This window comes from Odontesthes bonariensis, chromosome 17 (assembly GCF_027942865.1).
Source record: "Odontesthes bonariensis isolate fOdoBon6 chromosome 17, fOdoBon6.hap1, whole genome shotgun sequence".
NCBI lineage: Eukaryota > Metazoa > Chordata > Actinopteri > Atheriniformes > Atherinopsidae > Odontesthes > Odontesthes bonariensis.
This window is the reverse complement of record NC_134522.1, coordinates 20,410,966-20,433,299: the sequence shown is the minus strand read 5'-3', so window position 1 is coordinate 20,433,299 and position 22,334 is coordinate 20,410,966. Positions and strand designations below refer to the sequence as shown.

Here is a 22,334-nt window from a genome sequence, read left to right as displayed (position 1 = left end):
TATCACCGTGGCTTAATAAAAGGGGAATTAAATCCACGTTCAAAAAACCTCGACAGAAACTTTGCACGACTTCCCAGAGGACGCAAGCTGATGTTGGCTGGAGGCGGGGGGCGGGGCAGGTGTGCTGGCAGGCAGCGCATGTTGCGTAATCGCTGTAGAAAGGCTCAGTGAGGCGCACACATTGCCGGGTTGAGTTCAGTCAACGAGTCGAGCTTGTGCAGGTAAGTGAACATCTATTTACACTTAAACTGGTTGTATTTAGCTTTGTGTTGATCCAGTGACAGTCAGGGTGGTGCGGCAGTCTACCATCACATGTGTGGACTGACACCCCAACAGATTACATAGAAAGTCACTTCGTCAACAAAGTGATTCAACACTGATGAAGACGATAGGCTGCAATAGAACTCCATTCATTCATCTCAGCATTCGCTCCTACTAAAAAATGCCCGAGGAGTTTTTTGCTCTCAAACACAATTAACCAAAACTATGTTTGTGTTTCTTTCAAAAAAGAAAAGAAAGAAAGAAAAGGGGGGAGAGGGGGCACATTAAAAGCAAAGTATTAAATTACCAAGAATAAGGAGCAGACTAGATATGGTTGCCTGTTCCATTTGAATAAGGCATTTTCCTCTTAGTCCTAATTTTGTCGGATTAAAATCAGGTCTGTATTGGACCTTTTTTTTTCATGCTCTCTTGCTACAATTGCACAACTGAATGTTGTCCAATGAAGAATTCCATTGACAACAGCACACTGTGAAAGTAGGGATTGCCTAAAAATTTTGCCTCTGGCAGTTACAACATGAAGAACCTAAACAAATCCGTGATGAACCGGTTGCCTGATCTGTTTATAGCTCTTTCAACTGTGTTACCCCCCCTCTCTGTTTCACCTTCTGCACTGAATCATGAATAATTGGTAGGCTACATAGTTTTTTAGTTTTTTTCTTGAAACTTTCTTTCAGATAAAGTACTGTGCAAAGGTGTTATATATATATATACACACAGATAGGAAATAGGTGCAGCGATTGACTATAGATAAGCAAACGTAAAAGGAAATGCAGTACACAAAGCAAAAAGAACAACAATCAAATGTTTTCTGTTGTGCCTCCCCACAACAGCAGAAGCAGTTTCATATATGGGCAAGTCAAATTTGTTGAGGGATGATTTGACATTAGTTTTGTAATTATTCTTTTGCTCGAAGGCCACCTTAAAACAGATAAGTTGCTCACTATCATTCAGTCCATGAATCATTTCACAGGTTTGGGCTCTGATCTTAAATTAGATGTGTGTGTGTGTGTGTGTGTGTGTGTGTGTGTGTGTGTGTGTGTGTACATTAAGTTGTTTTTTTGTTTTTTTAAAGAAGATTAATTTATAATCCCCAAATTTTACACTAAAACTCACCTTTAAGGTAGTATCAGTTTTTTTTTTTTTTTTTTTAACAGAGAGACACTGACTGCTGCTTAAGCTGTGTGCTTTGCATGACGTCCAGTCAAAGCTGGTTCCCAACCAGCCCCTTTCCGCACTTTAATCAGTCAAGCAGTCCGATTGGTAAATCAGATTGTCTCTGTTCAGCAAAATGCAACGTCTTTTGTATTGGTTGATATGCTTCCAATGTTTCAATGACTTCATAAAGACTGTGAGAACTTCCTCCAAAATCAGCAAGCAATTCAACCTGATAAAACCTCATTTACATCCTACACAAACCACAGAAGAGAAGCCACAAAAATACTTGTGCATCCTGTACGGACACTAAACAAAACCTTTCTACACTTTCTGGGTCCTTTAGTCAAGCCGCTGCCAGCACAATGGGAGAAACCTGGTGAGAGACTGTTGGTGGTTCATGGAGCGCAGTCCAGCTGTGGTGTGGACTTGCCTGCTGGGGGCCGGACTCGCCCTGGGTAACTTCAGCGCTTCTCTTCCTTTTTATTGAAATGAGACTGGGAACATGCAGTCTCTTGGTGACATTTATACGGGTGCCTTTTTTTTTGGTGTTTGAGGACATAAATAAGTACAAAGGAAGGATGACCTGCTACTGAAGTAAGATCTAAGAGTAGAACAAAGTTACAAGATCTAACGTGCACAACACAGTCTTTCAGCTTATTGCTTTATAGCCCACAATTTTTGCTTTTTAGGATACTCCGTAATCACCACCTGTTGCAATTTTTTTTCCCAGAGGAAAAAAAAAAAGTTAAATAACACAAAACCAAATTTTACTGAACATGCTAATCGTTTAACAGTTAAACAAGATTCACTTCTGGAATAAAACAAAGTTCATTAACAGTAAGGTTCTGAAAGTTACTAAGCAGAGGAAGCTGACAACTTGACAGAGAATGGCGCACACGCTGCACCTCTTAAACAGCACTTTGCCCTTGAGGACTTACAGCATCTACTTCATCATGCAGTTAACTCCAGCTTCTCTCCATCTTCAGTCCAGCCTTCGGCCCTCCCTGTTACAGCTTTGAAGACCTCTGCCAGACCCCCGCGGCTAATTGGCTGTGTGTTCATTATTCGAAGTAACGTCACTTGCCATTGGGAGCCTGGAGACATCCCTGCGACACACTACACTCTGCAGGTTCAGAGGACACCTGGGTATGACAAAGTATTCCTGTTGAAATGCGTATTTGAGTAGTAATTTAATTCAGTTACAGTGCTGAGTTCAGCCTCAGTGTCATTCATTTTCTGAATACAATTACTGATGGTTGACAAGTTAAAGGGAGAAACAATATAAAATGTTTATCTTACTTTCGCTACGCATCTAAAAGTCGTTAAGTGAGATCCACACCATTCTTATGAACATGTTCCATTAAAGTGATTTCGGAGACGCTATCAAACACCTGCCAACCTCCTGTAAGTGTTCAGTGGGAACTGGTGACTGTGGGGGCCATGATTTATTTCATTTTTCATACTCCTCATGCCTTGATTTGGCCCTTTTCCCCGTATGAAAGCTTTTGCATTTTATTTCTCCACTTATTTGGAATGCTTTTCTTTCCTTTACAGGATAATGCTAATGGGAATTCATATTCTTATATTCCCAACAAATCGTGTGACAAATCGCTGCGTTTGTTCCCAATCGGTGCTATTAAGCTCCAAACTTATGTGTTTATTCTGAAGAGCTGACACTTTAAAAACATCTTACAAAAAAAATCCCTTTATTTTGATTTAAAAAAAACAAACATCGTATGTGATGCAGAAAGTAGTCGCATCCTTTTTCCAATTCTGATATGACACTCTAAAAGTACTGTGCTACAAGTAAAAGTCCTCCATTGAGAATGTTACTTAGGAAAAATTATGTTATATCAAAAAGATGTTTCCAAAAGATTTGGTATGTTGTGTGTAACTAGTGTCAAATTCAATTTTATTGGTTTTTCGCAAAATATGAACTAGTTTGGTATAATTTGTTCAACATATACGTATATATATATATAGATATATAAATATGTGTTTTATATTAGCTTCCTTTTTATTTATTTATTTATTGTTTTTCTTTAGTAAAGTACAGGGTTTAGATGATTCACAAATCCAAATCCAAGTACCGGAAGAGTGTTACAAAAATGCACTGAAAGTGTAATTCTATCAATTTTTAATTCAATTTAATTTAACCCTTTTGTTTAACAAATAGAAGTATAAACAAATTTATGTTTGTGTCCTCACTTACCAACTTTAATTGGATAGTAATAACAAACTTAAAAGTTGACATTAGCGATACACTCAAAAAAGGTGGGAGAGAGTCGAAGAATGACGGAAAAGGTTAGAATGTCGATGTGACACCATTCTGGTCGATTTTACAACCAGCAGATTAATTGGTGGCGGGCCTTTGGTAGCGTCTCTCCAAGCAAGGATGGTTTGTAGCTCAACAGTATGTCACTAACTCCATCAGATATACGTCAGTCAGTTAAAAGAATATTTCTCAATGCCAGATTCCAAAGAACTTTGGTCTTTCAAATTCTACAGAGCTTAATATTGTGAAAAAATTCAGGACGTTTGGGGAAGTCACACTGCGTAAAGGCCAAGGCTATGGAAACCATTCTTGCATGAATGTCGTCTTTGAGCCCTCAGACGGCACTTCATGAGAACCCGTCATGGCACCACGTCCAATATGGACACATGGGCTCAGGGTTAAAAAAACAAACATTTTCAGTCAACACAGAACACTGCTGCATCCGGATATGTAACCGTATTACTCAAGGAGGAAGCAATATAGAAACTTTTCACACAAATGGCGCAGATTTCTCCGGACATGAGCTTATGACTGAAGTACTGAGAGACAGTGGATGACCACGGACTGTTGAGCTCTTTAAATCTTGTATTCAGCAAGAACAGAAACAGATTTATTTAGCTAATCCAACAATTACTTTTCTTAGTTCCCAAACAATTGAAAATGTAAGTAAAAGGAAGAGTGATGTAATATATTTTTTTACAAAGTAGTTGCTTCGTGGCAACAGGGAAAATTAATTTCTCGGTACTTGTGGTTGTTAAATAGAGGTTCAAAGAAACGAACAAATTACAGATTTGTGTTTTGTGCACTTATGCATTCACAAACTTCCCACTCTTTCCAGAAATGAGAAGTGAAGTTTCATGCTGATGTTATGAACGTGTAAATTCAAACTTTTTGAAAACAAGGTTGTACCAAAGGTTAAATGAAAAATAGTGCAAAGGACGCATATTATGAATACTTGCAAATCCCAGTCAGTGATTTGAAGGAGAAGTTTTGTTTGGAACCCTTGTTGGTCCACGTCAGGGGATCTATTGTGTCATTTTTTTGTGTGTTTTATGGAGAAATATTTTGAACTGCACCTACACTTACTAGAGCCTCTGTATTGTTTCAATCCTCAGGGTGTTTATTCCACAGGGGAAAATAAACGGGTAAAAAGAAATTTACCTTTTTGTTGCCAGCAGCAATTTAAAAGAGGACTTTGTTTGCAGTGAAAGCTTGCCTTCGTTCTATAGCAAACTACCTATCTGGTTTCTTCAGAAGAACTTTCTTTTGCTTGTCTTCATCAGGCCATGAGTCATAGTGAGACATTGATTCAGATTGTCTTACCTTGATGCCAGTCACATTGCTGAACACAGAAAAATTACAAAAGAAGCCAAGAAAATAATCTGCCTCAGCACTCGTGCCAAAACGCTTTATGAAGCAGTCATATTTGCTGTAATGTTTTCTTTAGAAAAACATTTTCCTCCTTTTTTGCGTGCATCAATGTAAGATATGACATCTGCGGAACTCTGTTTGGTTTGTCTTGGTTAATACGACCACTTACATTTCTTGCCAGTTTTTACGGTGCTTATTGAAAGTTTCAGATCATTATTAAGCTAAACTGTTGTCATTCGGTCCACCACTCTGTCACTTTAACACGCAGCTGTTTGCAGTGAAAAAACAGCAAACCCCCCCCCAAGTCAGATCCTTCTCTCCAGGGTAGGTGGAGAGTAAAATGGGGCTGTAAAGACTTCTCAGTGTTACTCCATAACTGCTGATTACTGCTTATGTTGTGTTCACAGCTTGGTCTGTCGTTCCCAAGTGACTCACAAAATGGAGGTCATTTGTTGCAAGTTTGATTTGTTTAAAATTTGTGTTCACAATCATTCTGCGAAAGCGTCGTATCATTTTTATTATAAATGTCAATATTCATATGAGAAAAGATAACAGACATTAAATTTGGCCCTTTTTTATGACAGTGAAAATCCTGTTAAAAAGCACTCTTCTGTAGAGAAGAAAATGGGGCAACAGACTGACTGACACAGTCTTAGATGCAACTTTGATGTCTGAAATGACATCCTGAGTCTATTATTGATAAGCAAAGCTTTGTCATGCATTTCCTCCTGTTTTGATATGGGTTGCTTTTGTGTCTACTCTTCACTAAAACCTTAACTTCCTACCATCAACTCAGAATTCCCTATTTCAAATGTAGAGTGACTAAAGTTTGTCACGTTTAACCTTTTTTTTTTTTTTTTTTTTTTTTGCCTTTGCCACATTTATGATTGACACGACCTGGCTCAAAAGACGTATCAAAAAGGAGGAAGCACGCGGTTTGAGAGTTATAGAGACTGTAATACCTGGGGGTGGTGCTGGATAATAAACTGGAGTGGTCTGCCAACATAGACGCAGTGTACAGGAGGGGCCAGAGCCGTCTCTTCTTCCTGAGACGGCTCAGGTCCTTCAATGTCTGCAGTGATATGATGTGCATGTTTTATCACACTATCATTGAGAGTGCACTGTTCTATGCTGCTGTCTGCTGGGGGAGTTGCACTACAGACAGAAACTGTAGGCGCCTGGACAAACTGGTGAAAAAGAGACGCTTCAGTTGTAGGCAGAAGGCTGGACCCTCTCAGTGCTGTGGTGGAGAAACGGATGAGGAGGAAATTATATTCTGCTTTGGAGAATAATAAACATCCTCTCCACAGCATCCTGACAGGACAGAGGAGCAGCTGCAGTGAGAGGCTCATCTCTCTGCGCTGCAGGACTGAGAGGTTCAGAAGGTCCTTTGTTCCCACAGCCATAAGGCTTTATAACAGTGACTGCTGAGTTCTTCTCAAATTGATTGATTGATTTTTATTTATTTGTTTATTTTGCCATTTAGCCATTTAGTATTATTATTTAGTTTGTAGTAGTATTATTATTGTTATTAATTCAATCATTGTAAATATTTAAAAAAATGTTGAGCTACTTTACAAATTTGAATTTCCCCCATTGGGGGATAAATAAAGTATTTTTCTATTCTATTTCTATTCTATTCTATTCTATAAAGAAATCCCATTTATTTAAGCAATTTGAACTTAAGCTAAGAATTCAACAAAAGTAAAACAATGGGATGTGGCAATCAGTCATCGGTAGTGTAGTGGTGTTATGGAGCATGAATGTGCTGCGAAAGTGTTGTATGGTGTGAAACATAACAAAAGGATAAACCAAACAAACCCAAAACACACTACTGTTCTCCCAAACCCAGCCAGGAACCAGAAGGGGAGAATTAACAAAATAAGGCGGCTTAAATCCACTCCCACAGACGGCCAGGTGTACGAGCTGCCGCAATCAATGCTGCACACTCCAATCAGCTTCCTGGTCTGAGGGAGGAGACAAAAAGAAAGAGGGAGGAAAGAGACATGCCCGGCCCAAGCCCCAGGGGCTGTGACAATGATGAGCAACATTTGTTTTATTAGTCAGTTTGTCAAGTCTTTGCAAGTTTTATCAGTTGTATGGTAAGATTAAAAGCTTAGTAGTAATCTAGTATGATCCGTTTTAGTGAAGGAGTGCATTGGTGTACTGACTGATGTCACTTTCGTTTGAGGTTTTGATGGCAGGTTTGGCAATGTGAGTCCCCACAGTTTCTATTTCCTGTTTTTTCTCAAAGAAATGTTATCAGTTTTTTTTTTTTTTAATTATTATTCTTATTACTGAAAATAAGTTGCAATGTATTGTATCATTTCAAATTCAGAAGAATTTAGCAGAATCTACTGGATTGCATGTATCAGCAATCTTGTGATGTATGTTTTTGAACAAGGTTGTATGCATGACACATATCAGTGTTGCAAAAGCATCTGAAGCACGTGAAACATATTTTCCTGCTGATGATAGAACATGCATACCGTTATCTGTTGGTTTAGAACCTTGTCCTTCCATTAGTCTTTTACAATGATGTGTGTTTCTGCGGATGTTTAGTTTCAAGCCCTCAGCAGCAAGTTCTCTAAAGACTTTCACCTGCACCACGTCTGGCACAAGCTGCACCGCAGGAATCGGTGACTCAACAGTGAGGATCGACTATTGCATCCGTGTCACAGCACATGGTGGAAGCCTCAACATTACATCAGAACTGCGATGTCAGCCTGGTAGGAAAGAAGGTGAGGTTGTTATTCTTTTCCCTCTGACACCATCACTCTTCTCGCTCACTTTTGCTCTCCGTGTTTTTCTCAGTGATTTTGCCTCCAGTGATTTTGGACAGTGTGAACCTGGTTCCTGGTTTACCCAAGTGTCTGGGTGTAGTCTGGCACCGCGTCTTGCCAGATTTTCTTGTGTCTGACTCAGAAATAAAGGACGGACAACTGAATTCCCAAATAGAATTCACTGCACAGGAGCAGGTGAGCTGCTCCCGGATGCGCACAAACGCATGCATGTCAATGGAGGAACACGTTTGTTTCACTTCATTATTTTCCTGTTGCAGGCACAGCCAGATGTTCAGGTCAGTAATGTAACAGTGGCAGATAAAATGATCCAGGTTTGCCTCTTCAAACCCGACACCTCATACATCATCAGACTTCGCAATCGCTACCAGGGCCCGGCAAGCCCGTGGAGCCCATGGAGCAACTCTCTTCAGGGAAGGACAGCAGAGGATGGTGAGAAGAAACAGAGCTGACATTCATTACTAGTGTGATGTAATAATGACAATGACAACCACAAGTTTTTAGTCGGTGTATATCAAAATATAATGACTCCTTTGTTCTGAAAAAGCAGGAACAGGAGCCAAAAAACATACTGTCGTAAACTGGTAACCGACAGATATTTTCTCCATGAAAGGGGCAAGTGTGGTCAAAAAAAAAAAAGAAACTTTACCAGGTGATTAGATGAAGCATCTGTCTATCAAGTTGACAGACTAATCTGAACCATTCAAATATACCAAGCAGAACCAGTACCTGTCAGGGAATAAAGATGCCACCGATGATTGTCATCACACCTAAAACCTTCCCAAAGACACCTAATGATCTAATGATCATTTTTCCAGACTAAAGAGAAGAGGGTATGTCTGGCTTTTCAAAAACCTGCATCTCTGATGGTATGGGCAGGCATTAGTGCCATTGAAACTGGCTGCTTGCACATCTGGAAATTTACCTTCAATGCTGAAAGGAATGCACTGCTTTTGGAGCAACATATGCTCCCATCCAGACTACATCTTTTTCAGGAAGTCCTTGCATATTACAGCAAGACAATGCTAAACCATATACTGTATCTATTACAACAGCATGACTTTGTTATGGAAGAGACCAGGTGATGGACTGATCAGCATGCAATCTAAACCTTTCACCAACTGAAGACATTTGGTGCATTATGAGAGATTAAATACAGCAATGAGTTGCTAGAATCCTATATCAGACAGGAATGGGACAACATTCCTCTCACAAAGGTCCAACAAGCGGCATCCTCAGCTCCCAGATGTTTAAAGACTGTTAAAATAAGAGAGGTTGCTACACAGTGGTAAACATGGCCCTTATATACTAACTTTGCCAGACAGCTAAAGCTCATTAGAAGCTAACAGATATACACACAAAGATGTAATTCCAGTTCCAGTTCAATTCAAGATATGGTCGTCACTATGGATAGATAACCTAAACTCACTTTAAAGAAATTTAACTATGTTTTTCATCCTTCCCTCCATTTGTTGAGGAGAGATGGCAGAAATAAATAAGACTGCATTTACCGGTACTGTTTTAAGTAGTTCTTCTCCATCCAACTGTTTTATGCCAGTTATCTGGGTCCAGGAGAGTAGTAAACTCAGCCCTGCAATGTATGGCCCTCAGCTTTCTTTTGCATCAAATGGAATCAACAGTCGCTTTGTCTTCTGTTTCTGCATTTCTCCTAAACTGCTTGATATCCCAAGTCCTGATGTGACTCCACGCCATTTCTTTTGCCTTCAGACAAAGAGCCCATGCCAAAAACAAAAAGAGCGTTCTGTTGAGAGTAGAAACGGATCTCTCTACTGTCAACAAGTTCTGGCAGGATTTTCTTTTATGTAAATAGTTATAACAATTAAGGGTGGCTCAGGGCAAAACTATTAAAACATTCCCTGTTCCCAGACCTCCCCATTCAGAAACTATTAAAAAAAAAAACTAAAGCCTTTTCTAGCAAGCAGTGATGAGCTGACGGAAACAGGGAGGGACGGAAGACAAACGCACAACAAAAACTGTGAGCAAATGTTTTAGGAAAAAACTACTAGATCGTTTTTTAAATGTTTAAGTCGACCAAACTGGTGGACCAACTGCTAAACTAGTCAACACTGACATTTTCGTCAGCTATTGACAGGACCAAGCCTCCCCCTCAAGCTCTATGAGACATTGTAGAAAAATGCCACCGGAGTGACTGCTCAACAATATCCAAAATCGTAATGGAATTTAAGTTACTCTGCAGTACTTTTCTCTGCTTCAGAAACGATCCTCACAAATATTTTGGTGATGTCGTTGTTATTTTTCTTGATTGTATTCTCAACATATTCCAATGTTTTCCCCTCTAATTGTTCTAATGATGTCCCTTGTTTCCCTCCATCAGCCCCATCTGCTGCACCAGTCTTCTGGAGGCAAGTGAAACATACTGACAGGAATGGAGGGAGACTTGTTTCCCTGCTTTGGAAGGTGTGTATGTAACTGAATTTGAGTCACAGTTTCTGGTGCAATCCTTTGGAAGTCTCACTTTGAGCCCCACAGTAAAAAGTTTAATCATTTGTGGATGCGATTAGTTTTTAATCACCTCCTCCTCACAAACCATCCCCAGTTAGTTTTTATGTCCCCATGAAATGACTCCTTTATTGCTCTACGGTTTGATTTGGTTCTAGTGCAGAACTGAGAAATAAAGACGCATACGTGATATTTGTCTTTTTTTCTCTCGTTTGGGTCTTGGCACACAGCCCTTGCCTCGCTCTCTGGCGAACGGTAGAGTTCTCTTCTACAATGTGACTTGTGAGACAGAAAATGCTCGGGTTCTGAGTGATGGAAGCTGCAGGGATTTGCACCATCCCAGTGCTTCCTGCAGCTTGCTTCTCCCTTCTGGGCGCTGCTCCTGTGCTCTGACAGCCTCCACTTCTGCGGGGACGTCGCCAAAGGCCCGAATCTCGCTGCTGAGCGCCTCTGACACAGGTGGGGCCACATCCAAGTCTTTACATTGGCCGGGACATCAAGGCAGAGTGGGACACGGCACAAAGCAGCTGTCGTGTTTTCTCACAACTATTGATTCTTTGTGCATGTGCACATGACTGGTTTATGTACCATTCTGAAGCAGACAATGCAACAATCATGCCTCCAAGGTTTCTTCTGATATTTGTTAGCCTTCAACAACATGAATGGCATCAAGCAGAGACATTGTGAATAAGCTTGCTGTCATCTTTTTCTCTCTGCATCCTCAGAGCCGCCACCCCCGAAACAAATCACTGCCATTCCTCTGGATGACAGCAGCTTTGAGGTCTGCTGGACGTCTCCATGGAATAGATCAGTGAGTGGATTTGTTGTGGAGTGGATTGCTGCCAGGGAGAAAACCAGCAGCATCCTGCACTGGGAAAAGCTGAATAGTTCCTCCACAAAGCTGGTGATCACAGGTAATCCTACAGTATCTGCTGTAGCTCAGAATGCAGAGAAGGGAATGATCCTCTTTTCTTTTTTCTTTTTTTAGGAAAAAACAAGAGCATTTTTTCTCTGCTTTGCTTTTAGAGGGAGTGAAGCCGATGGAGCGTTACGCGGTTTCTGTCAAAACGCTATATGGTGAACGAGGAGCAGGGAAAAACAGAACGCTCTACATTTATACGCAACAAGGAAGTAAGTTATCTGCACAATAAATATTGAAGCTGGCACATGCTGAGCTTGAACAACTAGATTACACACCGACAGTCATTTTTGGCTTATTTATGCATACTGTTTCATGATGTGTCAAAATAAACAATAGTGCACTCATTCACTCTAACGAATTAGCACAGTAAGGTTTTATAATGAGGTAAATGCAAACTCCGATGAACAACAAAAAACAATGCTTGGTCATGATGTACAGCACCATGTTTGAACGAAGCCAAGCACAGCATATCAGCATAAACACCTCATACCAATTGTCAAGCACGGTGGTGGAGGGGTGATGATATGGGCTTGTTTTGCAACCACAGACCCTGAACACCTTGCAATGATGAAGTCAACCATGAACAGAAAAAACATACACTTTCATCTGTGTTCCCTTAGAGGCTCTTTTTATATGCGCTCGATAAATCCATCAATTCTAAATAGAGCAAGGTCAACTGCAGAAAATGATCCTGCTGTATAGGTTTATACCCATATTGAACATCATCCACAAATGATCGTCACCTCTCTTTGGTGATCAAGATTAAGCCAAATCCTAAAACTGGTCATTTTATTAACAGATTTTTGCACACTGGATCAAAAACAATGAGTAATTTGACATCATTTCTGGCTGCTGTTTTTTGCTCAGGAGTGTATCCTGATGTGCTAATGAAGACATGACAGAGTTCCAGACCAGCACAGCATGTTTGTGACAGATAAACACACGAGCCAAAATTGTGTTTGTCTTCAGTAGGCAGAAGCGAACAAGTCAGATCAGCGTAGATGTCAAAAAGAGACGGTGCCATGTTCTGTGAACGTGTCCTGTGGTTCATCATTCTCACACTACATTATCTCGCTGTCCTCACAGGACCCTCAGCTGGTCCTAATGTTAGAGTGCAGAACATCTCTGGCAGCACTGTGGAGGTCAGCTGGAGTTCTGTACCTGTGGAGCTGCTTCATGGTTCCCTCTGCAACTATACCCTCTGGTACAGAACCGCAAACCAGTTGCCAAGGAGTGAGTAATGCTAACAAACAGGCACATTGAGTCACACATCCGTTTATAGCAAAGATTTCGTTGGGACATGTCAGTGGAAAGTAAAAGATCGGGGTTGAGTTTGATATTGTAGAATGGAGTTGCAATTGCTTTTAAATGCTGCATTCAACACTGAACATCCCCTTTTTGAGATATCTTGACAACCACTGACTTTTTCTCTCATCCTAAGCTGATATATTTGGGTTTATTTGTAAAAGAAGAGCTATATATTTATTTGCGGATGATACCAACATTGTCATATCTCACTCTGACTTTGGATGTCTAATCAGAAATGCTAATACCACACTGGAATACGCCTCAAAATGGTTTCAGATGAACAAGCTTTCTTTGAATGTGAACAAATCCAATTATATACTTTTCAGAAACAAAAATAAAACTTTTCCTAAGCAGGACTTAAAGCTGCAAATTAATAACCAGGAAATTAAACAAGTCTCATGTATGAAATTTCTTGGGATATTAGTCGATGAAAGATTGTCCTGGAGAAACCATATTGAGTATGTATGCAAAAAAATTATGAAGTCTTATGGTATTATCAGAAGAGTCGCTCCCTTAGTTAATCAATCTTGTCTCATGACATTATATTACAGTTTAATTTATCCATATTTAACATATTGTAATATTGCTTGGGGTGCCTCATATTCTTCTTACCTTAACCAGATACTCCTAATTCAGAAAAGATTCTTAAGAATGATTTCAAACTCTACAAATCAGGCGCCATCTGCACCTTTATTCAGTAAATTCAGACTCTTGTCAATTTTTTCTATTAATATGCTTCAAACATCTCTGTTTATGTTTAATTTCATTCTTTGTAAACAAGACATTCCAGGCACTTTTCATACGTTCTTTTTGTTATCATCAGATATTCACTCATATTCAGTAAGAGGTCAGAACAATTTTCTTTTACCTCTTTGTAGAACTTCCAGACATAAATGTTTTATCAAATTCCATGGTCCCCAGCTCTGGAACTCCCTAGACAGAAGTCTCAAGCTTTTATCCTCCTACAAAATGTTTAAAGCTGCGGTCGGCAACTTTTTTTTAGTCATATTAGCTTGAACTGTCATGGGATTGTGGAAGTAGAATATTTAATAGGCTGTTTATGAAAAATAACGAAATCTGTAGCTCCCTCTGAAGCCTGTAATCATGCTTACAAAAATCGAGCGCTCCCGGCTGTTTTTAACCAATCAAGTTAGGACGGAGGAATCCTACCTGTCAATCACAGCTTGTGCACACGCTGCTGAGCGTGAGTCTGCCCCAGCTTGTGTGCGCTCACACTGGTGTGAACTCACGTGCACAACCTCGTCCACAGAGGGGGAGGGGTTTGGGGGGCGATTCGGAGCTTGTTAGAGGTTGGGGGAGGGACCTGAAAGTTGTATCAGTTCGAATTTTCCGACTTTAGACTCGCAATTTTGAAAACCTGCCGACTGCAGCTTTAAGTCTAGTTTGGTGAGGTATCTTCTGTCCAGGCAAAATTTCAATTGAAATGAAATTGTGATTTTGTTCTCTCTCTGTATTTTTCCTTGTCTCCTCCTCTTTTCTTTTCTGCCTTTTCTTTTCTTTTATTGGTTGATTTAATTTAGTGTTTTGTATTTGGGGGGGGGATTTATATAAGCCCTTGGGCTTCCTTTCCTCTCCTGCACATTATTTTGGCCTTTGTATTAATAAATGTATTTTATTGTTTTATCATTGTGCATATTTAAATAAAAATAAAAAATAAAAAAATATATATATAAACAAATGTATCTCAATGATGCAGAGACTAGCAGAGAGGAAAAAATATAAACTGTTTGGATACTTAATGTACTGTCTTGCTTTAGTGGTTTTCTCTCTTTTTGCATTTGTCATGTTTTCATGTATCCCATTAAGGCCCCTTAAACCTTTTCATGTTTAATCAGGCGTGTCTGTGCCTGGTCATGTTCACCGCTACACTCTGGAGAATCTCTTGCCAGGTAATTATGACATCTACATGCAGGCCCACACTGTCGCCGGCACCGGACCAGCTGGGAACCTGGCTAATGTGCACATAGGTGAAGATGGAACACACACGATGTAAAGTCAAATTTCATAAATCGGAAGTTGCTGTATTTTTAACTCCATTTTGTGTGTGCGAAGGATCTGAGGAGCTCTCGATCGTAATTAGCGTCATTTTTCCGCTCATGCTGACTTCACTGGCATTGATCCTGATGGCCTGCGTAGCGCATATGAAGATGTAAGATAACTTTCTGTCTAAAATGTGTCCTACTTTTAGTACTCTGTACAAAATGACACTGGGAAAACATTTGTTTGGAATATAGTTTCCATTCCGTTTCATCTTTATTCTCCGCATCCTGTGTGGTTTAGGATGAGACAGAAGCCATTCCAAGGCATCCCCGATCCATCCAACAGTAGCTTGTCTCGATGGATCCCTGAAACTAATTTAAAGGTAAAGAATAACCTGTTTTCCTTTTCATTGATCTATTCATTTTTTGACCATCATGTTAACATTTCTGTCCTTGAATTCAAGATTTAAATCTTTAGGAGACTCTTTGAGTCTGTCGTCAGTGTTTTTCTATTTTCAACAAACCCCAAGAAAGCCAAACACATTCCACAGTTTACCAAAGAGCACCAGGATGGGTTTTTTTTTAACAAACCTTACTGGTATTGCAAGAACCAGTCCAAGGCTGACAACAAAAAAATAGCACTGAATAGATGTGCTTCTCTTTGTAAGACTGAATGTAACTGAAGTGCAGAGTTGCTTTTGAATATTTTTTTGCCGTTTTATAAAAGTTAAATAATCTTTTGTGGGGACCAATAAAGGTCTTGTTGGCGAATGCTGAAAAACCCGTTTCTGGAAATTTGAAAATGCTCACTAACAGATTATTTCTTTACTTTTTTTGTTATTTGTTTGTTTTATGTGGAATCCAGCCTTTAATAAGCAGCTATTTGTACAAAATAATTGCTCATTTGTCCTATGAAACTGAACATTTCATAAGTCATCTCCTATTTCTTTTTCATAGTAATTAAACATCACATTCTATACCATATGGGAATTGATGTGAATTGTATTTGCCCTCATTTTTCCATTATTTTTATGACCATGGAGCCAAATTTAAAGGCCAGTTTCTGTCAGATTTGATCTCTCATAGCTTTTGAATCAATTAGGAACCCCACAAAGATTTGTAAGATATCTAATATCTTTTATACATTCTGAGTTATTGATTTTCAGAAAGAAACACCTTTGCGATGTCTTGTTTTTTTCATGCCTGTTTTCTGACAACAATCAGCCCCTCTAAAACAAAATCTTTTTAAAGTTTTCCTTTAAGGAGGTTTAGTTTCGGTGAAAATTGTCATTTTTATCCACCTTACTCAAAAGTGGCTAAAACTGGATAAATAAATCCCCTTTGGTTCTAATTAAAATTAAAAGAAGAGGTTCTAACCCTGGTTCGACTGTATATGAAATATCCAGTGATGCAAACGTGAGAGTTGATTCAAGTAATTTTGGCCTGAATTTTCTCTAATTGTATATTAAGAAGAAACAGACACAAGCAGTGAGGAAGCATATTGGCTGAATCTTGTTCAGTCTTTTTTTCTCTCATCTCAGCCCCTATGAAGCAAATATACTGAACCCTGGAGCATTTTTTCTACAAGCAAAACTGAATGACTTGATTGCTGTTCTTTGTCCTTGTTGATTATACCACTTCAGAGAAAGGAGCCGTTTGTGGTACAAAAGAAGCCTGACATCAAATACTCCGAAGTCATTTTGCTTGATAAGCTGCAGGACCTGGAGAAGGATGACGGATATCAGAGTGTCCGCAATTTCCAGACATACTCCCTCCATCAGTTGTCTCCACTTCCAGACAGAATATCCGCAAAGGCGTCCACCAGAAGCGTGACCGAAGCCAGGACAACCTCGGCCACTGATCTCTCCCCCTCCTCCTGCACCTACTCCAGCATCCTCCACTCTTCTCCACTTCTCAAAAATCTTCCCACATTCATCCCGCCTTCCTCCAATCACCCATCCAATGATTGCCAGCCCGGAACGTTCTGCTTCAATGACATTATGCCGCCGCTAGATGGCGCCAGAGAATCATATAACTTACATCTGTCAGACGAAAAGAAAATTCATCCTCATTTTCTGAAAGGGCACCACAGCCCTGTGTCTTTCTCTGAATTCAGTAGTGCCTTTCCTTCCTCTGTTTTACCTTCTCACCTGACTGAGGTTGGCAGATTTAACTCGGAGCAGTCGCTCCAACCCGACACCCCCAACCACCCACACACTCCCTCTAACAGTTTTATGACGTCATTTTCAGATATTCCTCACCCTATTTTTGTGGATTTTACCTATTGCTCTGTACAGTGTGATACTTAGACCTCCACTGGTGTTTAATTGATGTCAGGAATAAGCATGAGTTTTTCTTTTATAAACGTACTGTCATCAAAACCCACTCATCTTACAGTTATGTGATGAATATGTGCTTGAGGTGCAGAATATTGAAATCGGTTGAAACAAGTAGGAGTTAGCAATTGAAGGAACTGCTCTTTATCAAGGGGTGAAACACACTTGAACAGTTGACTCAAGATGAGTTTAATGGACAGATGTGGGTCGTTGCTTTATTCTCTTTTTTAAAGAGGTACAATGTCTGGACTTGAACCCGACTCTTTCTTTAGGAATCATCGGGATCCTTACCATGGTAAAGAAAGCCCCCTTCACAACCGCCAGCGAAATAGAGTTCATGTTCAAGTGTATACCATGAAGCAAAAAACTTCATGATAGTAAAAAAACAGAGGGTTCAACTTAAGGTGTTAGTCATTCCTAACCCTAAAGAATAGAGAGGATTGTTCTGAATCAGCATTCCTTAGGCTGATGTTACTGTGATGGGATAGTTTCTATGACTTCCTGCTGCGAGTTATTAGTGTTTTATGATGATGTGACTGCTGTATGAATCCTGAAGTGTTTATTTATATACAGCAAAGTTGACTGGACTGTGGCACTTTAGATAAACAAGGACCCAAAACCTACAGAGAAGGCAACACAGAAGTTTTTAAAAGGAGAACAATTGGAATATTCTCGATTGGCCAAGTCAGTCACATGCTGATCAACCCGTTGAAAGTGCTTTGAGACAAAACGAGGTAAAAGTTACCCATAAACCTATGAATAACTGTACAAACTACAGGCCGCAGCAGTAAGGGCCCGGAAAAACATCTTCATTCTTTGGAAATGTGAATTGGATCCAGCATGCAGGAGAGTATTTTACAAGGCCAACACAAATGACGCACGTGGACACTTTCGAATAACCGATTATAACGTGCATGTTTTTGGACTGCGTGATGAAGCCGGAGCAGATGCACACACCTTCACAGAAGGGGCTGGGATTCAAACCAGGATTCTTATGAATCGCATCGCCATGATGCTGCCGTGACAAAACACAAGGACTCTTGAGTTTTCTGTTTCCCTATCTGTTTGAGCCACTGTAAAGTTGTGTAAACATTTTTTTTTTTAGTTGTATATTTGATCGTGGTGAATGTAAACAACACAAACTCCTTCCTTGTAGCATTACCTTTTATTCTCATGTTTACAAATGGCTGTTTTATCTTTCTAAAGTCAGTCCACTTAAACCACCTGAGCTTTACTATCGAGTTGTTGGCGTTTGATGTTTGTAAAAAAAAAAAAGAATAAATAAGATATTTCTTTGGCGTATCAGTGATACAAACATAGATCAGATGGGTTGTGTGTCATTTTTGACCTCATTCAGTTATTGCTGGACTCTCCTTCTCAACATTTAGCACAGGTCTCTGTTACAAACTTAAAGTTTTAACAGTGAATCTTAGTTGTCTCAGTTAGTTGTCTTGTTTGTAGACTCACACCTGAGAGTCTAACCTGTTTTGGAACTAAAACGCTGCTAAGTGCAATTCAACATCAAAGGGCAATAAACTACTTTTGCAGCATTTTATTTTTTTCTGGTTTACATCATTTGTGTACTTAAGCATTAATATATGAACAGCATATAAATCATCATGTAGACATAAAAAAAGTGTATTTGCTATGAGACTCAGATTTTTCTGGATGCGATGTGCCTAAAATTTTTGTATGCCGGGTAGGTTACTGACTTTCCTCCAGACTTGTAGAGTATAAAATGCTCGTAAAATCAGACATTTCAGCTTCTTAAACTAGGAAAAGCGTAGTCTCGCTAATCAAGATATAACTGATGGCTCAGGGTGGCTAAAGTGTTTGTAATCAGTGTGTTTTTTTCTTTTTTTTTAAATTGATTTTCTTAGAATAATCTTTTACTTCCTTATAAACACACATTTGTTTTAGCGTAATTTTCATTTGCCAGTATGTTAAAAGCTTATCATACTGGCTCTCAAGCCCCTTTCACAACAAAGAGAACACCCATCAAAATCTGGCTTTTGTCTTTGGTGGAAATGTGCACCGCTGCACTCATGTCTGGGTCAAATGGCTTTGCCGTGGTTGGTGGTATTTATTGAATTAGCAAATAGCTGTGTTTGTTATTTACTCCAACAATCAACAATGACTGAATTCAACCAACCTGTGGACTCTGAGGATGTGCACTTAATCTCAGAAAAAGAAAATCTATTTGTGCCATACAGCAGGTGAACAGTGACAGGACCACAAAGAGGATAAGACATTTTAGACAGTCTATTCAGTTTTATAGACCCAGGTTGAATTCAGTCAGCCTTTCCTGCCATTCTCACTATGAGAGACTGTCCAAAAACTACTGGTAACAAATCCTTCAATGAGTCCAACTCAGTAAATCAATGATATCTCTCTGACAGAAACTTTCAGTGATTAAAGGTGGTAGCATGGTTGCCGCGTCTGTCACGGCGGTGGTGGACCGTGACGTCAAAATGACGTTTCAGGCATGGCGCTTCCCTTGAAAAGACGGCGCAGCGCGTTGTCGTGCACCAGTCGATTTTTGTAACTTGGCGGCGCCAAGCACAACGAACCGGATGGACCGATGTGAGACCAGGCTCAGTGAGGAGGTGCATTTGTACAGGCAGCTGTACGAAACTGCAGTGAAACAGCACAGGGAGCGCGTAAACTCCCAAAACTGGTGCACAGAGATGGGCAGAACTTTGGGGAAAGAGGGAGAGTTCTGTAAGAATGTGTGGAAGAAGCTACGGGGCAGATACGTGAAGGCAAAGAAGAGGGCAGACACTCTGTTGATGCTGGGGGCTTCAAACCTTCACCTCTATTGACTGAATTAAAAAATTAAAATGATCCGAAAACTGCAGCAGTATCATTAATTACAGTATTCTTGCTCTTGACAGCGGCATTGTTTTCTTCTCCACTTTCGTGGTTGTAGAGTAGAGGTAACCTTCACGTAGCAGCGCCACCTCTGTGACGGAGAAAATTGCAACTACTGGCGCGGTCCTATGGCGGGCACGAACTCGTGACGTCATCAACACCGCTCGCGCGAGCAGACGCGGCAACCATGCTAGAGCCTTAAGGCAGTTCTTGTGGAACACCAGGTAAAATATTAAGAAATGTCTCTCTAAACAATTAAATCTTAAGTTTGGACAGTGGTGCCGTGTGGGACCCTGTAAACAGGTCCTATCCAGACTGTGATAAGAAGAACAGGGACGATGGTGTAGATTATGGACAAGGCAGTTAGGAGTACTGTGGACACAAGAGGTGCAAACAAAATTATACGGCACTTTTAAAAATAATGACCTTTAAATGCAATAGTATTAGTATTATTTCAGAACTGTAACAGTCTGTGTGTGTGTGTGTGTGTGTGTGTGTGTGTGTGTGTGTGTGTGTGTGTGTGTGTGTGTGTAGCTGGAACTGGAGAACACCAAAACAGCACCGGTGAAAGTTACCAATGATCTTCTCATGGCATCTGGGATTGGACTCTGCATTTAATCACAACATCCTATTACTGGTGTTTGAACATGTTATTGGAATTAAAGAGAGCGCAGATCCTTCCCATAGCAGGTACCCCTGGCCTGGTGAATTGGACTGAGGATTTGCTGCGATCTGTTGGCTTCCTTCTAGGCCACTTTCTATGAATTGGTAGTTCTTTGCAGTGGCACGGTGGTTAACAGAGGTTGGCAACGTCACAGCAGGAAGGATCCTTGTTCTAATTTCGTGGGGCCTTTCTATGTTTCTATGTGGAGTTGACATGTTCTCCTTGGCTCCCGTTGTGGACAGATCCCCAAGATATCGTTTCCTCACTTCAGCATCAAGCCAGATGTTGATGTTTATTGTTGTTGATATTGATGTTGCTCATGTTGGGTTGGGGCCATGTTGGCTATGTGTGCAGTGTGGTTGTCGGTGTAATGTTGTGTGTGAGTTAATGCGTGAATTGATTTCATTATTGGTTTTATTATGTAAAGCACTTTGTGCTGCTTTTTTTTGTATGAAAAGTGCTATATAAATAAAGTTTGATTTGATTTGATTTGATTTGATGATGTGTGGGTTCTTTCCAGGTACTCTGACTTCCTCCCAAAGTCCTAAAACATCATTGGCAATCCTAAACTGACCGTAGGACCAAGTGTGAGCATGCATAGCTGTTTGCCTCATTTGAACAATGACTCCAATGACCCTGAACGGGAAGAAGCAGGTATGGAAAATTTATGGACTAAACTGGATAATAATTAATTGTATTTATTTTTAACTTGTTCATACTCTATATAATATGCCTTGCAATGGCATAGCTTGGATTTGTCACTGTAAATAAATGAAGCTTAACTGATTGTCCTGGAATGTGTTCTTTCTAAATTCCCTATTTGATCAACACAGAGAGATCTGCACTTTGCACAGGGTGTATTTAAAGTGCAATGTACCGTGGAGGGCCAAAAGTCTCACTATGATATCACCCATACTATGAAAGATTATCATCGGGGTACAGATTATACTGCATGTGCACCCTTAAACTTTGGTCAAGTAAGTAAGCCCAACATGATTCAAGTTATGTGGCAGAAGTTAAGATGCTAATTATAATGATAAGCTGATCAGGTTTTTTAGGTCAGGGGCAGAGACGTTAAAGCTGCACCCAGATTGAGGTCCGAGTATGCTGAGGGTCACCTACGTTAGTCTGGCTCACTGGAACAAGCTGCTGGCTGATTTAATCAGTACCGCTTCATTTGAGTTTAAAATCATGTGTACAAGCAAACAGAAAATGTACCTGTTCTCCCAGACGTATTGTTTATTATTGTGTGTGTGTGTGTGTGTGTGTGTGTGTGAGCATACATGTATGTGCAGAAGGGTGCTGTGTCACTTGTTTCTTGTATAATTTCTACAAGTGTGCTTGATGAAGAAAAATATAAGAATGATAATTATAATAAAAGTAACATGGCACTTATACTGAGAAGTGTCACAGTCAATCAATTAAAAACTACATCAGAAAAATAAGGAAAGGCTCTCTAATTAGTTTTATGTTTTAAGAAGAAATGTAAAAGAAGACACTGACTCACCTGAACTGATCTCCTCAGGTAGCTTGTTTCCTGAGTTTAGCGGCTTTGACTGTGAATGCTCAGTTAACTCTGGTCTTAAACTGTGTCTCTTGCAGAGGACCTTTACAGCAATGTGGAGTAATACTGTCTTTTTTTTTTTTTTTTGGTTATTGTTAAAAGTCTGGCAGCTGAATTCTGTTCTGTCTGGAGCCAATTAATGGATTTTTGGTTAACAAAAGAGGCTTTTGTAATCTACAAGGGTTGAGGAGATTAGAGTATGCAGAATGATCCCTGTGTCTTCAAAAGATAGAATCCATCGTATTTTAGAAACACTTCACCGCTGATAAAAAGTACAACAGCATAAGTTTTGTAAGATGCTGCT

General features: G+C 39.9%; 1 protein-coding gene across 1 annotated transcript; it reads left to right on the top strand.

The window, feature by feature from the left end:
- The first annotated feature begins 171 nt into the window (after positions 1-171).
- Positions 172-18,227, top strand: LOC142366032 (interleukin-31 receptor subunit alpha). Its single transcript, XM_075447802.1, has 15 exons — positions 172-221; positions 1,781-1,892; positions 2,424-2,583; positions 7,646-7,824; positions 7,898-8,061; positions 8,145-8,316; positions 10,241-10,323; positions 10,596-10,824; positions 11,091-11,279; positions 11,392-11,496; positions 12,374-12,520; positions 14,452-14,583; positions 14,669-14,765; positions 14,897-14,978; positions 16,239-18,227. Exons 2-15 carry the CDS (start codon positions 1,835-1,837, stop codon positions 16,902-16,904), a joined length of 2,463 nt encoding a protein of 820 aa, XP_075303917.1. The 5' UTR covers positions 172-221; positions 1,781-1,834; the 3' UTR covers positions 16,905-18,227.
- The last annotated feature ends 4,107 nt before the right edge of the window (positions 18,228-22,334 follow it).